This window comes from Staurois parvus, unplaced genomic scaffold (genome assembly GCF_062004578.1).
Source record: "Staurois parvus isolate SC_StPar_1 unplaced genomic scaffold, SC_StPar_1.0 ptg000839l, whole genome shotgun sequence".
Lineage (NCBI taxonomy): Eukaryota > Metazoa > Chordata > Amphibia > Anura > Ranidae > Staurois > Staurois parvus.
Genome location: NW_028318635.1, coordinates 4,996,075 through 5,015,785, shown reverse-complemented (window position 1 = coordinate 5,015,785; position 19,711 = coordinate 4,996,075). Strand labels below are relative to the sequence as shown.

The 19,711-nt window shown below is 39.5% G+C and overlaps 1 protein-coding gene across 1 annotated transcript in view; it reads right to left on the bottom strand.

Moving 5' to 3' along the window:
* Positions 1-19,711, bottom strand: part of ZZEF1 (zinc finger ZZ-type and EF-hand domain containing 1) — a 293,759-nt gene that overhangs the window by 34,717 nt on the left and 239,331 nt on the right. The window contains exons 43-47 of the mRNA XM_089655409.1: positions 15,622-15,818; positions 6,898-7,017; positions 2,906-3,085; positions 1,679-1,779; positions 1,327-1,462 (exon numbers count right to left, since the gene is read on the bottom strand). Of these exons, the coding sequence (XP_089511535.1) occupies positions 1,327-1,462; positions 1,679-1,779; positions 2,906-3,085; positions 6,898-7,017; positions 15,622-15,818 (734 nt within the window). The remainder of the gene's footprint in view (positions 1-1,326; positions 1,463-1,678; positions 1,780-2,905; positions 3,086-6,897; positions 7,018-15,621; positions 15,819-19,711) is intronic.

Genomic DNA, 19,711 nt, shown 5'->3' with positions numbered 1-19,711 from the left:
TTACTACACTATATCAGCTTTTGTTTGGTGGCTTATTCTTTGAGCTACTTAAGGTGGATACCCACTGTTGCTGACATGTTTTGATGCCGGGCGTAAGTGATACCAAAGAGCAGTCCCTGTATGCTGTGAGGGTCCCACTGAGAGGTCTGGAGTCCTTCCCTGGGTGTGTTGAGTACCAACGGAGTGCCTCATTCCTACCGGTTCCTAGATGACCACCAGTGTCCTTCTGATTAATACATACATGCGCAATATTATTGTGCGTCCGATGAGTGCAAGCACACCTCTTTTCCTTACCACGGAAGTCACGAGCACCTTATTATCCATGTATTTCTAGTGAGAATGACTTGTATCCCCAGACACTGGAGTGTCAATGCACCTATGAGATACTTTCAGCACAATTATCTTTGGACTTCAATTTACGTTATATCATATGTTTATAGTTTACGTCACTTTAATTGTCACAAATAAGACGATACACTGCTGTCACTTTATGGCGCTCATTATTGGCGCTTGAACATACCACTTATCACTTTATGTTTAACCTGTATTTTAGTGCTGCATTTTTGTTATATATGTTATTTCTGTCTGTTGACTCTTCTCTGCTATCTGCATGAGTCACTTCTGACACGTTTTCCTGACACAGAGAATATTGGTGACAGGGGAAGGTACAGCCTGTGACTGACAGCCTCAGCTCTGTTCCTGTGTGCTGTGTGAAGAGGGGGTGGATTTCTTCCCTCCAATCATCTCTCAGTGCTCTTGTACAGTGTGTAACTTCAACTCCCTGCCCCTTGCTTTTCAGCGCTGAGAGATCATGTGTAAATGGGGACAGATTGCTGTAGATAAACATGTACAGCTTATGTAGGAGGATTTGTTTAGTCTCAGTGTATCAGCTGAGGCTAGTCACTTCACTGGGTATATGTAAGGGTTTATAACCACTTTAACATATTGAGTATGAATCTGCACTCATAAAATGTCTAAATGTTATATTTGGGTAAAAATGCAACTAACAAAACTTTAGGCTTTAGGTTGGATTTGCGCAATGAAATGCTGTTTGGCCCCAATTAATTCAAAGTGTGTTTTATGCAAAACGTGAATCAGTAACCCAACCTAAACTCTGCCCCCATACTAATGAGTGTATTAGGAGGTGGGACAATGACTCTTAGTATACAGGCAGAATGGAAGCTGAGGGCCTGCCAACATAGGACCCTGTGGGCAAAGGGATGCATCCAGTCATGCATTAAATTAATGTTTAGGTGCACACTCTTACAATAGGGTTGAATCCATTCTTTTGGAAAGATAGTAAAGAAAAACACAGCCATAACTAACCAGGCAGGGAGGAATGATCATGTCAGTGTCTGTCACATTTAAGAGCCGTTCCTCAGATTTTACAGACTTCAGTGGCTGCCATGTCTGTGCCATCTTCTTAACTTTTTCATCAATCATATCAGTGTTTCCATCAAATCTTTAAGAAAATAAAATGGAGTTTGTAGAAAAATCAGAAAAATTATGCTGATAATATGGAAATTAACATACAAGATAAATTTTGGTCCCCATGGAGCAGGCATGTGCTGGATTTCATAGAATGTGCTATAAACCACACTGCGTGTAAGTAAAATTTTTAACAACTGGACCAAAGGGCGTTTTAATATTTGTCCATGGCTTAACTTTCATACTTTACCTTTTCTGAATATCTTCAAGGAAAGATTCTGTACTCTTCTTTTCCATCTCATATACTGCTCGAAGGATGTGTAAAGGTACATTATGGGCTTCATGAAAAGCCTACATCACACAAACAATTATTTACATAATCCGCAGCACGCAAAGACATAGATAAATTATATAGAGTCACAGTATGAGAACACAGTAGAAAAATAAATTATATAGAGTTGCAGTATGAGAACACAGTAGAAAATTCTCCAGTACTCCCTAAGGATGTCAGATGCTCTCCCATAAATAGCTGCTCCTGACTGTCCACACACATGACCTAACTATATAAGGATGGCGAGCATTAGTTAGGGAAATTAGCATCAATAGATCCCAGTGATGCCTGCATTTTTTAGTCTGATGCACAAGCACCACGCTTATAGTAAAGACTGCAACAAGAGGAGTGTATTGGAAAGTGTTTTACCTTAATGCAGAAAATGCATTTTTTTTTTCTTTTTGAAGACATTACTACCACTTTAAGTGGTACAGCCATGAAAACTACACAGGACATTTCTCAGGCTGATAAGAGTAACAAAAGCCCAACATGTGTAATTGGATATTGCATTACCCCATCATCACCTTAGTGTAAAGAAGAGAAATCTTTCCTAAAGGTTGCAACAAGAAACTTTTTCCTGGAGAACATAGCTCTCTTCAACCTTTGACAGCAATTACAAACACATTTATCGAGTCATATAAAATATTTTCTAACAACAAACAGGCCATAGAACATATTTATTTATACGTAATATAATATAAACCAACGTATATCAGCTTCTCTAGTGACTGTGTTGATGGGCAAATACAACTTCCTTCCAAGTGCACTCCACTTGACATCAATTTAGGATGCTCCTGTGATCATTGTACCACTAGCGCCTCCCTCCTAGATTGTAAGCTCCAAGGAGCAGGGCCCTCCTATCCCTCTTCTATTGAACTGTATTGTCTCCCGTTATATTGTAAAGTGCTGAGCAAACTGTTAGTGCTATATAAATCCTGTATAATAATAATAATATTAATAATCGTTAACAATTCAGTTAAGCAGAATTTAACCTTTTTCTGAGCTGCATATGACCTCCTTCAGAAGTTCATCAACAACATTCATGCTGCTTTGCTGTTCCATTGATTTGTATTAGGTACAGAAACTAGTTCTTAAGCTAACAAAAACCCTTAATGCTTTTGTAATGCTATAGTTGGCTTGGTATACCTTAAAACACGTTTTTGTTGCTTCATCAAGGCCTTCTAACGGACTAGGCTTTTTCTGAACATCATCAACTGCAAGTGGCTCTGTATTTTTATCTTGTTCTGGCTTCTCTGGAGGTGAATCATTTTTTTCAGAAATATGGCTTGTGTCTTTCTTTGATGAATACAGCATTATAGATAAGATCTACTCCAGAAAAGAAAACATTCCTTTATCAAATCCAACTCTCATCACATAAGGAAAACTTTGTAGCAGGAAATATAAATCCATGATGCAGTATAAAAAGTACAATTATCAAAATAAAAGGAAAACTCCGCGCTTAGGTAAAACAAACAACTAAGCAGCCAGCACTAAGGAGTATGATACCAACCCTAAAATGATATTGTGAAAAAAGTGCAGCCTTCCATTAATCAAAGGAAAAAGCTTCCACCAGACACCAGGGTGTGTGTGGATGCACCTTACCAGATACTGTGACCCCCTTTAAAAGAATGGTCATATGCACTCTTAAAAGATCAACACCGGGATACCGCTGGATCTCCAAAAATTAACTCCCACAATCCACTTCAAAGGCGCCCGCAGAGTTGAGAATAGAATTGGTGTAGTAAAACCAAAATTCATTTAATAAAGGTTAAAAACACTCATATTCCACAAGAGCCACACAGGCAATATGGCATGTCAAAATGTCAGAGCATCAGATCCTCTGTCTATCTGACATTTTGATATGTGATATTGCCTGGGTGGCTTTTAACTCTGGGGACACCATTGGTGTGGATTGAGGGGGAGAGCTAGTTTTTGGAGATACAGCAGCATCCCAGTGTTCTTTTAAGAGCACATATGACCATTCTTTTATAGGTGGCCGCAAAATCTAGTAAGGTACATCCGCACATACTGTGGTGTCAGATGGAAGCTTTCTCCTTTGATTGGTGGAAGACCTATTGTGAAGGCTCCAATTTTCTTAGCCTATGATCACCATTTTATGTCCCATTTTTTTTTGACTATGATTCACTGGGACTTTCATTTTGATGGACACTTTTATATGGTACCTTTTTTATATATGGTATTATTGAATTCTTATGGGGACATTATTATGTTATTCACTATGTGGTAACTAGTTATTACTGCACATAGACTTACCGGCCACTTTATTAGGTACACCTTGCTAGTTTCGGGGTTGGATCCCTTTTTGCCTTCAGAACTGCCTTAATTCTCCGTGGCATAGATTCAACAAGGTGTTTGAAACATTCCTCAGAGATTTTGATAGCAATTGCTGCAGATTTGTTGGCTGCATATCCATGATGCGAATCTCCTGTTCCACCAAATCCCAAAGGTGCTCTATTGGATTGAAAGCTGGTGACTGTGGAGGCCACTAGACTACATTGAACTCACTGTCATGTTCAAGAAACCAGTTTGAGATGATTTGAGCTTTGTGACATGGTGCATTATCCTGCTGGAAGTAGCCATCAGAAGATGGGTACATTGTATTCATAAAGGGATGGACATAGTTAGCAACAATACTCAGGTAAGCCGTGGCGTTTAAATGATCCTCAGTTGGTACTAAGGGATCCAAAATGTGCCAAGAAATATCTCCCACACCATTACACCACCACCAAATGGAACCGTTGATACAAGGCAGGGTGGATCCATGCTTTCATGTTGTTTAAGCCAAATTCTGACCCTACCATCTGAATGTTGCAGCTGAAATCGAGACTCATCAAATCAGGCAACATTTTTTCAATATTCTATTGTCCATTTTTGGTCAACCTGCATGACTTCAAGCCTCCGTTTCCTGTTTTTAGTGAACAGGAGTAGCACCCGATATGGTCTTCTGCTGCTGTAGCCCATCTGCTTCAAGTTTCGACGTGCTGTGCATTCAGAGATGGTATTCTGCATACCTTGGTTGTAACAAGTGGTTATTTGAGTCACTGTTGCCTTTCTATCATCTCAAACCAGTCTTCCCATTTTTCTCTGACATCAACAAGGCATTTTCGTCCACACAACTGCCTCTCACTGGATATTTTCTCTTTTTCGGACCATTCTCTGCAAACCCTAGAAATGGTTGTACGTGAAAATTCCAGTAGATCAGCAGTTTTTGAAATACTCAGACCAGCCCGTCTGACACCACCAACCAACGCCAAGTTCAAAACCACTTAAATCCCCTTTCTTCCCCATTCTGATGCTCGGTTTGAACTTAAGCAAGTCGTCTTCACCATGTCTAGATGCCTAAATGCACTAAGTTGCTGCCGTGATTGGCTTATTAGCAATTTGTGTAACCAAGCAATTGACCAAGTGTACTTAATAAAGTGGTTGGTGAGTATTTCTGTATAATAATTCTGGATTTATACAGTCATATTGTTTTGAAGAAGGTATTTTGGTTACTTGTAGCGCTACACTTTTTTCACAATAAAAAGTACAACCCACCATAAAAATGTGGCCTGCATGGGCTTTTCACATAATATTGTACCTAAAAGCAATTGTGTTGTACAAAACAAAGAACTGGGTATAAGCTTTCAGATACTTGACCAGCATGGATTTCTGCACATTCCTGTTATTTCAGTATTATACTAAAGCAACCAAACCACTCAAATAATATTCATTTTTCTGCATACTGAAGGTCTGAACTAAATAAATAGAAGCTTGACTTTTATAGAGCTGAGCTTGGAAAAACCCCCACTCTGATTTTGTGCTTTCAATCAGCATTATGCAGCTGAGTGAAGAGGCTCAGAGATACAGTATTTGATTGTAATGGATACTGGGTTTGCATATTAGTTAACTGCCACTGTAAGGAAGGCAGACAAAAGTAAAAATTTAGAAAGATGCCTCCTCATTTCAAAATGTTATGGCTTTTTAGGTAAAGTGTAGTTGTAAAGGTAAAAATGTCAAGATAAACAAATCACTACATAATTGGTATCATAGGATTTTTTTTTTTTTTTTTTTTTAAGTCCGCAAACGTGCAACTATAACGAAAAAACCCGTAAGTGTTCACAAAAAAAGTGCAAGTGCAAAACACCACACGAAAAAGTGCACTTAGGGGTGTGCTTTTGTCCTACCCCTAAAGGGGCTGGACCGCTATCCTGATCCACCGGGGCACGAAGCTCCTGACAGGGACAAGGTTCCCATTTGGTCCTCCTGGCCAAAAGGCCTGGTGGACCACCGTTCCTTGTGTCCAGCCGATCGTACATATCTTTAAAGAACTGGAAAATGATACTGCATCTGGCAATTAACAAAAAGGAATGTGTTTCTTTATTGACTGATCCCAGTGCAAACGAATAGATCATGTCAAAAATAGTCCTGTTGGTTGTAGTAGAAAACACGTCCATATTAAATATGATAAATAAGATCATCATATGTATTGAACAATCTTTTTAAACTATTTTCTAAACTTATCTGTCCAGGGATCCAGCACCATCCTCGCCCAGGTTGGCTCTTTGCCAGTTTTTGGGTCCCTGGCGCCATGTTAACTGTGGGAAACTGGCTGTCACTCCTTGTAGCTTCTCAGCCGACTACCCACTGTGCATGCACGAGCCGCACCGTGTACTGGGAATGGTCCCACAGCCTCCTGGGACCTGTGAGGTGTCACAGGAGGTTGCGGGTAGGGGGAGCTTGAGAACTTCCAGTGGGATTGCCTAGGCAATTCCAGCAGAAGATGGAGTGGGTATCTGCTAGCAATTGGTACCCACTGCCCAACCACCTGAGTGGTGACGAAGGCACATTGTGCCGTAGTCACCACAGTAAAACTATGAAGTTCAGCCATTGCTGAAGGGTGCACATATCCACAGACATTCATACAAAGCCTGCAAGATGTGCACAGTGCAGAGCATAAAACCTGGATGTAAAGAGATAACTGTATTATTATTTAAAAATAAAGCAGGCAATCTAATGTTACTTATAATACTCTACAAAACTATTAGTTTAATAAAATAATAAAAACAATAAGAGTATGTGGTCTGAAACCAATATATATTTGCTTATGACCATACTAGAGCATTCATTAGTCTTACCTCCAGATCACGAAGAAGCCATGTCTTACTGAAACCAGTGCCTTTGCTACATTTCTTCACCAACAATTTTAACAGACCAGACTGAATGAAGGCAGTTTGAATTTCTTCAAAATCATGATTCTGGGGAAAAAATAGCAAACTAGATCAACCAAAAGAAATGTAAATAACTAAAGGGATTTCAAAACAGGAAACTGTAAAAGAATAACCATGTGTCAAAATATACATTCAACATCTCATCCATTACTTATGAGGGAAAGAGTGATAAGTAAATGCAGTCACTAACAGCATCCAGCCACAAATCACTGTCAATGCTAAAAGACAAATGTAAAAGACAAAATCTATTTTTACTAAGGATGGGAGATGCACACACCCTCATTATGCAAGCGTGCCTAAGGCCTCTTTCACACAGGCGCTGTTTTTCTCATCAGTTTTTTCAAAGAAAAAACTGATCAGTTTTACATCTGTTTTTACTTTCAGTATTTACTTAATGCAAAAATGGACTACTTGGTCGTTTACATCGTGCTTTACGTTTTTTGGAACAAAAATGCAGACGTGTTCTGTTTAAAAAATGGACCTGAATGGAAGCAGACAACAAAAACTGATGTAAAATGTACGATGTCCATTTTTCATCCATTTGCCCATAGGAATCCTTTTATGGGCGTTGTTTTTTTCATCAGTTCAGTCATGTTTTTTCAAAGGAAAAACGGATCAGTTTTTTCATCAGTTTTACACATCAACCACCAATGCAAAAACGGACCAATTGTCAATTTACAACGGTTTTTCATCTGTTATACTTGTTTTATTGGAACAAAAATAGGGCTTTAATCCTTTCCAAAAATCATATGTTGACGGATGCGGATGTAAACGGACAAAAACAGATGATCTGTTTACATCCGTTTTTCCACAGAGATGCACGGATGTCCTTTTTTCATCCATTAACAGATGGATGAAAAACGGACAAATGGAATGCCCGTGTGAAAGGGGATTTAGGATTATAAAACATTGCAGACTATTATTTCAATTTTATGTCCTGCATATACATCTGTGTATATATATATATATATATATATATATATATATATACATACACACACACACACACACTATATGCACACACATACACACAGTAAAGACAATCTTCCAAATTTGACCAACCATGGTGCCGTCACATGGTCACTTCTAGATCACCTATAAAAGAAGTGTGGATTTACTTATCTTTCCGGTAGCCCATGCAGTGAAATGCTGGTCCTTAATTTCTGCTGCAAGTTTTCTTCTGCGTGTGCAAAATACTTGTACCCCCTCTTGACTGCTATGGAACCTTATGCTGGCTCATGCTTCAGCACAGAACATACGAGTCGCAAGAGATACCACAGCATGCAGTGGGGAAGGGTGAAAAAGAATTGCTGGCATTTCACTATATAGGGTGCCAAATGTATATCAATACTTCTTTTACAGGTGAGATATTGGGTAAAAGAAAACATGTTTTGAAAGCAACTGTAGGCTGTAATTGCTGCCCTTTGCTTCAAAATATGCTAGATCCCAATCTATTAAGATGATCATATGTCAATGACTTGGGGGACAAGCATGCAGATCAGAGAATTCTAATCAACAGTTTCAGACTTGTTCTGGGACAGTTACGCAAAGCCTGGGACAGTCAAGCAAGTGTTTGCCTAAGATCATGCGTAGAAGAAGAACTGCAGGATTCTGATAAATTTTCAAGATGAGATAAATATGCCCGACACTAAACCTATTGTTATACAAATATGTAAAATTGCCTTCTCAATTGTACTATTTTGCAATAGTCTGTTATAATGTCCTCTTTAATGAAGAGAAAAAAAAAGAAAGGGTTTGCAATGGAAGCCAACATATTTCTCCCAGGACAGATTTACTTTATGATTGCTTTGCATTATTATACAGTCAATGCAGTGCATTTTGTTGAGTATCCAGTTTGAGCTTTTGATTGTGTGATTAAACAGATGTTACCTAGGCGTGTTTGGGGAGCTAGTAACAATTAACGGCATCACAAGCACATAGCATGTTTTTCGCATGTTCCTGGAACATGCAGATGCAAATTATTATTATACAGTATTTATATAGTGCCAAAAAGTTTGCTCAGTGCTGTACATTATAATGTAAATGTAAATGGAGCCTTACACAACTTCCATATACAGAGAACAGAGTTACACCATTACTGTATGTTTTTCTCAGGTTTTTAAGTATCCCCCTCAATTTAAATAGATTGCTAACACAAAAGAGCATTAAATAACAGTGATATAAAACAACTTCTAGCCTCATTTCTTTAGAAATAGTTGGAGAAACTACATACTCCTACAGCCATTCATTCAGTCACACAAATATGTATGAGTCACCAAATGGAAAACCAGAACTGCATACATAAAGATACTTTAAGTAGTCCAGGTGCACCCTGTCAGGCTAATGATAATTATATTGTAATATGCACAGATAATACTTTTGTAATTTTAAACAACAGTATTTAACATTATCTGCCAGTAATACTTAATAATAAATTAATTATTGCCCTATGAATATTTACACATTCATTTTCATATGCTTTTGAAGGACTGAGTGAATAGTGTATGGTAATTAAGAGGCTGCCTGCAACAGTTTCCGCCATATAATGCATGAAGAACAAGACACAGTTCTTATGAAAATATGCACCATATTGCAGGCCAGGAGGAAATATGAAATTTCTATACTATATTTCAAAAGATAGAGATGATGGAATTTAGTTACAAACGACACACACAGGCTGTTACAAATTAGATATGTTAAGGCTGCTGCAAGCTCTCCTTCATACAACTTAAAGCAATTCAAGTTACACGATTGTCAAATATTTGTTTCATTATCAAATACTTCACTTTCTTGCTTTGTTATTCTATTGTAAAAAAATAAAAAGGGTAATTCATATAAAGAAACCATTTCTAAAGAAAAGGAGGTTGCCATCGTTAACTCGTTATTTTGTAAATGCTATTTTCCTGGCTGTCATGTCGATGTTCTGTTTTCAATATTTTATGTCAGGGACTGAGAAGTACATAGATATGGACTTCTAACATTTCTGGACTTAAAGTACTATAGTGAGGGAGTCTCTCAGCAAAGGTTCACTTTATAGCAGAATTGGTATGGTTACCCATAAATGTAATTTTAGAGCTCATGATCTGTTTATAGATATGTTCACAGCATTGTTCAAGAAACTTTCATATGACATTTTTTCTGTGCTCCTATAGAGAGATGCTTTTCACTTTCCTAGGGCATTTGTGATAATTATAAACCTTAGACTATGAACACTAACAGATTATAAATTCAACCTGTCAGTATTAAACTGTAGACAGAATATGCACACCGTAATATTACCTTATATCATTTTTAAATGCACTCTTGGCAGAATTATCATTTTAAATATGTATGTAATTGACATCTATATATAGAGGAACTAGACAGGGCTGCCCATCGTCAACCCTGCTGTTTGACTGAGCTATAGAGCCCTTAGCGGCCCGTATTAGATCTGCTCCTGTCCGTCTTGGCCTGCTGCTTGAGACCCGAGGAACTAATCTCTCTATATGCTGATGATACTCTGGTATACCTGGCTGACCCTTGTGCTTCACTTAATTGTTTATTGAATATTGTGGAGGAATTCTGCTTTTGGGTTAACAGGGACAAATCTAGTTTGTTCCTTCTAGACCCAGAGGCATTGGCTCATGTTCACCCAGATTCCTGTCTACAGATTGACTCCTTTCGGTACCTTGGAGTGACTATACAATTGCTGCTGCACTCTTACCTTGCTAACAATGTGCTTCCTCTAGTTTCACATCTGTGGGCTAAGGTTGGGCAATGGATGGATCTTCCATTGGACTTAATGAGAAGGGTGAATCTCCTCAAAATGATTTTCCTCCCCAAGTTTCTCTATGCCGTGGCTAACTCCCCATGAAAAATCCCTATGAGTGTTTTTAAACAACTAGATTCTATTTGTCAGGACTTTCTCTGCCGATGACAACATCCCAGAGATTCTTAAACTTCCTACTCACATGGCTTGTCTGGATTTTCCGGACTTCTACTACTATTATTCAGCCTCCCAACTAGTGTATATACATGACTGGCTTATCCTTTCTCCAGGTAATGCCTGTACCAACGTAGAGGCAGCTATTGTTTCTTCATATGAAACTTTACATAATTTCGCATATACAGGAGAAACTCGAAACATTAGAATATCGTGCAAAAGTTCATTTATTTCAGTAATGCAACTTAAAAGGTGAAACTAATATATAAGATAGACTCATTACATGCAAAGCAAGATAGTTCAAGCCGTGATTTGTCATAATTGTGATGATTATGGCTTACAGCTCATGAAAACCCCAAATCCACAATCTCAGAAAATTAGAATATTACATGCAATCAATAAAACAAGGATTGTACACAGAACAATATCGGACCTCTGAAAAGTATAAGCATGCATATGTACTCAGTACTTGGTTTGGGCCCCTTTTGCAGCAATTACTGCCTCAGTGCGGCGTGGCATGGAAGCTATCAGCCTGTGGCACTGCTGAGGTGTTATGGAAGACCAGGATGCTTCAATAGCGGCCTTCAGCTCTTCTGCATTGTGCGGTCTCTCATCTTACTCTTGGCAATGCCCTAAAGATTCTCTATGGGGTTCAGGTCAGGCGAGTTTGCTGGCCAATCAAGCACAGTAATCCCACGGTCATTGAACCAGGTTTTGGTGCTTTTGGCAGTGTGGGCAGGTGCCACGTCCTGCTGGAAAATGAAGTCAGCATCCCCATAAAGCTCGTCTGCTTTCCCTCCTTATGGAGGGTGTCAATGATGGTTTTCTACACAACTGTCAGGTCAACAGTCTTTCCCATGATTGTGATTCCTACTGAACCAGACTGAGAGACCATTTAAAGGCTCAGGAACCCTTTGCAGGTGTTATGGCTTAATTAGCTGATTAGAGTGGGACACTTTGAGCCTAGAATATTGCACCTTTTCACAATATTCTAATTTTCTGAGATTGTGGATTTGGGGTTTTCATGAGCTGTAAGCCATAATCATCACAATTATGACAAATCACGGCTTGAACTATCTTGCCTTGCATGTAATGAGTCTATCTAATGAGTTTCACCTGTAGACATGAGGGTACTGCCATTCTCAATACTTCCCTTACACTTTTGTTCAAAACTTGAAAAAGGCTACAGGAATCTATCTGGTGCACTTCCCCAAATACCCCACTCTGGCATAACCCTGACTCTTCTACTGTCCCAGACCCTAAATGCTGGTCTGTTAGAGGGGTTGCATATCTGCACCAATTCTATGCAGGCCAAACGTTTAAATTATTCTCTCAACTACAAACTAATTTTCATTTCCCTGATACCCATTTGTTTTATTATTACCAACTAAGGCATGCTATTTGGAAACAATTTGGTTCCTTGACTAATTCCACCTGCAAAAAATGTCTTCCCTCTTTGGGCCCCAAAAGACTGTTTCTGACTATTACTTGGCACTATGTTCGAGGGCCCGTCTTAGATATGCGCAGGCAGTCATAGCCTCCAAAGAACGTGTTATTCAGGTAAAACGGTTTCACCACAGTTACTACACTCCTGCCAGACTTCATAGACTGGGCCTGCATTCCTCACCAGCTTGCTTCTGGGGGCTGTGGAATGAATGCAGATTTCCTTTATTGCCAATGGAATTGCCCCACTGTCTATGCTTTCTGGTTAGAAGTTAATACTTTTCTCTCCACTGCTTTGTGTCTGCCCAATATCCTACACCCGAAGAACTGCCTTTTGGGTATTTTTGGAGACTTACCTCTTTCAAAGTCGAATAACCGTCTGTTAAAGATATTCAATGTTTATGTAAAGAAAATTATACTTTTGTCCTGGAACGGTGCCCCTCCCTTACTGCTAGAGGCTTGGAAGGCTATGGTTAATAGTAACCACCCCTTATATAGGATAAACTATGAGCTCTGTAAATGACCTCGGCTTTTTGAGAATGTATAGGGCTTTTTGATAGACAATCCGTATACAGTACAGCTGCTCCTGTAGATCCAAGACCCTAATTTTTTTTTTCAACGATACTGCTGCTCCTGTAGATCCAGGACCCTAATTTTCATTGGCCTTAACTGAACAATCTTTGGTATCTTTGACTGTTTTTGATGGCACCGCATTTGTAATATTGACTAATTTGCATACTGTATGCTTAAATGTATGAAGGATAACTTAGACTGTACAGCTGTTATATTAGGGAGGCTTTTTATCTCCCTCTTTGTTTGCCCCTTCTGGGGTGTGTTTTCTGTGTTGAAAAACTCAATAAAAATATATTTTAAAAAAAAATGTATGTAATTGACATGGTTTCTAAGGGCTCATACTGAAGGATGTTCTTGAACAAAAAATAAAAGTTTCCAAAGGTGCACGCGTTTGAAAAGAAAACACAACTTTTTACAAGAAAAGGGTGTACCTGAGCTGCTTTACCTGCAGATCAAACACACCTCAATAGGACATGTGGTATCAGAAAGAAAGGCAGTGGAACACAAAATAGGTCAAATGCCGCATCTGAACTATTATGTACATTAAAGTCAATAGCAATTTGCTCACCAGTGTCAAATGCAGAAATACATTTGTCAGTCTGCATAAACCCTGAATATAAGTAAGATTAGAAACACAGGGCTCAATAATTTTTAGTATACAGAATTTACACAGTGTTAACAGTTTGTGCAGTGCTTTACAAAATGAAGGTAGATATAACAGCTACAATACAATTTGGTACAAGAGGAAACAGAGGGCCCTGCTTGTTAGAGCTTACAATCTAGGAGGGAGAGTTGAGTGATACAAAAGGTAATACCTGTGGGGGGATGAGCTGATGGAGAAAATAAAAGGCGGTTTACTAGTTAGAAGAAGGGTAGGCTTCTTTAAAGGGAACGTTTTTCAGGGATGCAGGGATGGGTTGATAGTGGTGCTATTGATCCTGACCGAGAAATTAGGGGAAAAGGTACGTGGGGGAGGAAATATTCTGAGCTTAGTTTTGGATAGATTGAGTTTTAGGAAGTGGTGTGACATCGAGTCTGATATGTCTGTTAGTAAATCGGTGATACGTGAGGAAACTGATGGGGTGAGTTGAGGAGTAGAGAGATAGATTTGTGTGTCATCAGCAATGAACGGATGGTGCGGTGAGATAGGTAAGATTTGAACCAACGGCGAGTACAGTCAAGGAGACCAAGTAAATAGAGTTTCTTGAGGAGGAGGGGGTGGTGGTCAACTGTGTCAAAGGCAGCACAGAGGTCTAAGAGTAAGAGTACAGAATAGTGACCATTAGTTTTAGTGGTTAGCAAGTAATTTGTGAGTTTTAGGACAGCAGTTTCTGTGGAGTGTTGTGGGCGAAATCCAGACATAAAGGGAACGAGAAGGTTATCAATAAGGTGGCAAGCTCAGCCAGTTGTAGACTAGACGTTCAAGGAGTTTGGAGGCAAAAGGGAGTAAGGAGATGGGTCTTAGGCTGCTAAGATTGGTGGGGTCCAGTGCGGCCTTTTTAGGTATGGGGGTGACTGGCTCATGTTTTAGAGAGTTGGGGAAGAAGCCAGTAGAAAGGGAGAGATTGAAGATATGAGTTAAAGAGTGAAGGATAAAGCCAGAGTGTGACCATAGTATTTGCGAGGGAACAGGGTCCAGGGGCAGGTGGTTAGGTGGGCTTTAGAAAAAAAATTACCATCCTCCTCTATAGTAGCTGGGTTAAACAAGGGAAATAAAGATTGTGCAGGAGGACAAGGAGCATAGGGTGAGGGAGAGATCTGTACAGTGGAGATCTCATCACGAATTGTATCAATCTTATTTTTGAAGTGATTAGCGATCTCCTGGGAAGTAAGTTAGGGGGTGGAGGTAAAGAAGGACAAAAAAGAGAGTTAAAGGTAGAAAAGAGTTGACGGGGATTGCGCGAGAGGATGTTAATGAGAGTGATAAAATAGGTCTGTTTGGCCGTGTGGAGACAGGAGTTGTATTTTTGAAGGGCAGATTTATATTGGTCAAAGTCTTACGCCATAAACACTCCAGAGCACGGCTACGGTTTTTGAGGTATCTGGTATTGTCTGTTTGCCAAGGCTGTAGCAGTCAGGGCCTAATTCTGTGTGTAGTGAGGGGGGCTAATGTGTCCAAGGTGGATGACAGTGAACTGTTGTAGATAGAAGTGGCCAGGTTGGGGCAGGACAGGGCTGAGATTTTGTCATAGAGACAATCTGTTGCCGAAAAAAGAAGAGAGGGGTTAAGATAGTGAAGGTTTCTATGGGTAACTGTAATAATACTATCAGACGCATACTGTTGCACACTACTGTCCTTTGTAATCAAATGGTTCTTAAGCTATACATGTCACTCATATGGACTGAAAATTTTGAGTAATTGGCCATGCAGGAAAGATAACTAGAACTAGTAATTTATTTTAGCAGGAAAAAAAACTAATGGAGTTAATGCAAGTAAAGCAGGGTTAACCTACTCAACAAATGCAAGACAAAGGCAAACATTGTAGTGGTGACTCAGGTACATGAAGTAATAACAAGGAGCATTCTGAATCACTTACATAAATGATAACATCATTCAACTGCATGTTTTAAAATATTTTGAGGTACATGATCTGTTATCTGTAATCCTACTTTTTTTTTATTCCTGCTGTTTACAACAAACCAAAAGTAGATATTTATTAAGTGCACTATACACATTAGTCATGAAGTCTTACCTTTAGAGTTTTATATAATCCTTTAAGTGCCAGCGACAAAACCCAAGTAGCTTCAACTGCATCTGCAGAGCTGTTGTCCAAATTCCGCTGCAGGAGGTTACTCGTGATAGAACCAAAGTGCTGGAGATATTTTTTAAGATTTACTTCTGGGTCCTGGCTTTTGCTATTCTTGCTTTGCATCAGCTGGTAGTCTTTCACTATAGGGATTTGATTAAACTACAAGTTAAAAACTATTTTTAGCTCTACAAAATTCAAACTAAAATTGAAACTGTAAAATGCATAAAAGAGCATGTCAGGGCAAAATTACATTCAGTACACCATTTTAAAAATGCTGCAAGTACAGAAAAATACCTGTTGATTTGCCAGAAATCCAATGTGTTGTTAGCCACTGAACTACAGATCTCGAACTATTCCCCCTCAACATCACCCTCTGTCCTACTTCACATGCATACATTTCAGTTCCTTCTCAGCAAAACAAAAAGCTGCTGCCTTGTCCTCATATTGTGTGCAGGGAATGAACTCTTGGGAGATGTATTTTTCATATGTGTGCCCCTGACCTCTCAGCAGCTGCCCCTGCAAAAATTTTTGAGGTCTGGTGATAGCATCACAGTGCCATAGGAATAAAAGATTTTCAGTAGACACAAACTTAAGGAAAAGAAAAAAATAATTTTCAGCCATGTTGTAGAGAGGGGGATTCGGGGTATACTTGAATGGTGCTAGGACATAAACTTTAATGTTATAATAAAAAAAATACAAAATATAAACAATAGAAAAAATATACAGCTAGCTTTACTTTTTCTTTACTATTTTTTTTTTATAAACGATAAAAGCACTTTGACACCATGTCCTCCAAACTTGCAAAAAATAATAAGAACTTGAGACCACCATTACGTTGATGGGGAGGATACAACACATTTTCTTTGGGTGCCCTATCCAGGAATGGCACATCCATTATTCCGCCCCACCTACATTTTGAACATACAGATAAGGCACCAGAATATTGGCGAGGAATTCCCATACAAAATGACATGTGAAGACATGGTCTCTCATTCTATTTGGTAGTTTTCAATTCACACTTCTGTTGGGTTGTGGATTTACAGTTTAACTTTGATGGAGTAAAGGTTACAAGTTCTATGAGGTTTATTGTAGCAGAGACTATGAAACCAGAAATGTTCCTAGTAAAAGAAAAGCAAAACTTCACTTAAAAATGAACCTTCTGCTCATCCGCCTCCTTCCCTCTCTTGCAACATTATTGGCAGCTATTTTTGTTTTTCGAAGTTGCGAGCAACTTTTTTTTTTCTTATTCATTATTTAGGTTTTTCAGTTTTATAACAAAGTAGAAACAGATATAGCCGTTACAAACGTGAAGTACAAAAATATAACTGCACAAAACGAGTTCCCAGGAGAGGTACCTCAAGAGAGAAGAGACATCAGTTTTGGAATTAGCAAGCTCAGAAGTAACCCTTATATATGCTAGCATTCAGCCAGGACTAGTGGCTGACTATATAGAGCACAGTGTTAAGATAAAAAAGCTACAATGCCTTGGGGGAGGGAGGGGAATAACACTTGTCTTCACATGGGCACCAAGAGCCAAAGCTTCCATGGTAGAAAGCACAGTAATAAGGGTAAAGGGAATTCCTCAGAGAAATATGTACAGGTAACTTTTTCTACCCCCTGCCAATTCGACATTTCAAAACTAAGCGAGAATTATGGAAGTTCAGACCACCCCCCACCCTGCCTGCAACCTCCTAGGACATTTCACCGAATGAGACATTTCAGTCCCATGAGGCTGCAGGACCAATGTGAAAGTGCAACATGTCTCATGCATGCACAGTTGGTTGCCAGATGAGCAGGAATTCACAGCCAGCTTCTCACAGTCAAGATGACGGTGTCGGGGATCCGAAGACCAGCAAGGGTCAGGACAGCGTGGGATTCCTAGACTGGTATCTGTGTATTAAAAGACAGCAGCTACAGTATTTGTAGTTCGTCTTTAATGAGGATTTTAAAGACAAATGACTGTGAACCTTGTGTAAAATAATTTGATATAGCAACCACTTAGTAAACTTTGATCAAACAAGGGATGTGATGTTCATACAGAAACATTTTATTTTATAGCTGTGCATTCCTTTCAGTAAGTTCTGAAAGTACAGAATTGCAGTTACGTAGAGAGGTTATCAACACACACAAGAGTTCTACTTTCCCTAGAATCCCGCTTTAAAGTGCATCTAAACCCAAAAACAAAACCTAAATATACTGTATATACTGCAGCTTTCTTTCTGAGAAAAAAAAAACAAACAAACCATATACTACAGATTCCCTTTTGAAAAAACATATACTGCAGCTAACCACCAGTCCTCTGATGTGGTGGCTGCGTATGTTTTCACTTTTCAGACTAAGAACGTTTCCCTTGTCATTTCCTTTGAGTTGAAAAAAAAGCAAAACCCCCCCCCCCCCCAAAAAAAAAACAAAACAAAAAAACCCTTATCTTTACAGCGTAAACTACTTATCCCATCAAACTATAAAGTAGATGATCAGAGGCACATACACTATATTGCCAAAAGTATTGGGACACCTGCCTTTACACACACATGAACTTTAATGGCATCTCAGTCTTCGTCTGTAAGGTTCAATATTGAGTTGGCTCACCCTTTGCAGCTATAACAGCTTCAACTCTTCTTGGAAGGCTGTCCACAATGTTTAGGAGTGTGTCTATGGGAATGTTTGACTATTCTTCCAGAAGCGCATCTGTGAGGTCAGGCACTGATGTCAGACGGGAAGGCCTGGCTCGCAGTCTCCACTCGAATTCACCCCAAAGATGTTCTATCAGGCTGACGTCAGGACTCTGTGCAGGCTAGTCAAGTTCCTCCACCCCCAACTTGCTCATCAATGTCTTAATGTACCTTGCTTTGTGCAGTGGTGCGCAGTCATGTTGGAACAGGAAGGGGCCATCCCCAAACTGTTCCCACCAAGTTGGGAGCATGAAATTGTTCAAAATGTCTTGGTATGCTAATGCCTTAAGAGTTCCCTTCACTGGAACTAAGGGGCCAAGCCCAACCACTGACAAACCACCCTACGCCATAATCCCCCCTCCACTAAAGTTTACACTTTGCACAATGCAGTCAAGCAAGTACTGTTCTTCTGGCAACCGCCAGAACCCAGACATGTCCATCGGATTGCTAGACAGAGAAGCGTGATTGGTCACTCCAGAAAATGCGTCTCCACTGCTCTAGAGTCCAGTGGCGGCATGTTTTACACCACTGCATCCGATGCTTTGCATTGTACTTGATGATGTAAGGCTTGGATGCGGCTGCTCGGCCATGGAAACTCATTCAATGAAGTTCTATACATATTGTTGTTGTGCTAATCTAAAGGCCACACAAACTTTGCAGACAGTTGGCGACTTCTGCACACTGTGCGCTTCAGCATGCGCTGACCCCGTTCTGTCTGATGTATGTGATGATTACATGGCCTACCTCTTTGTGGCTAAGTTGATGTTGTTCCCAGTTGCTTCCACTTTGTTATAATACCACTAACAGTTGACCGTGGAATATTTATTAGCAAGTACATTTCACAGATGGACTTATTGCACAGGTGGCAACCTATCATGGTAACTCACTTTAATTCACTGAGCTCCTGAGAACGACCCATTCTTTCACAAATGTTTGTAGAAACAGTCTGCTTGCCTAGGTGCTTGATTTTATATACCTGTGGCCATGGAGGTAATTGGAACACCTGAATCCAATGATTTGGAGGGGTGTCACAATACTTTTGGCAATATAGTGTATGTTTAAGTCCAGCCTGTTTGACAACCATGGATGACCCCATAGATACAATGGTGAAGTTAGTGTGGACATGAAGGGAAAGAAAGGGTGTTCTTCGCAATTACCGGCTGAAATTAAGGAAAACATGGGCATGAAAAAAATAAAAATAATAATGCAGCCTTACCATGTAAGGACGGATAAATTGCAATAGATTAAATGTTTCTTTTTTGGGGTTTAGGAACGCTTTAAAAGGCATAAAAACACACAGGTATAAAATATAGTATTTGGTGCTCATAAGGAGTACTTTCAAGCACCAGACTTGAAGGTTA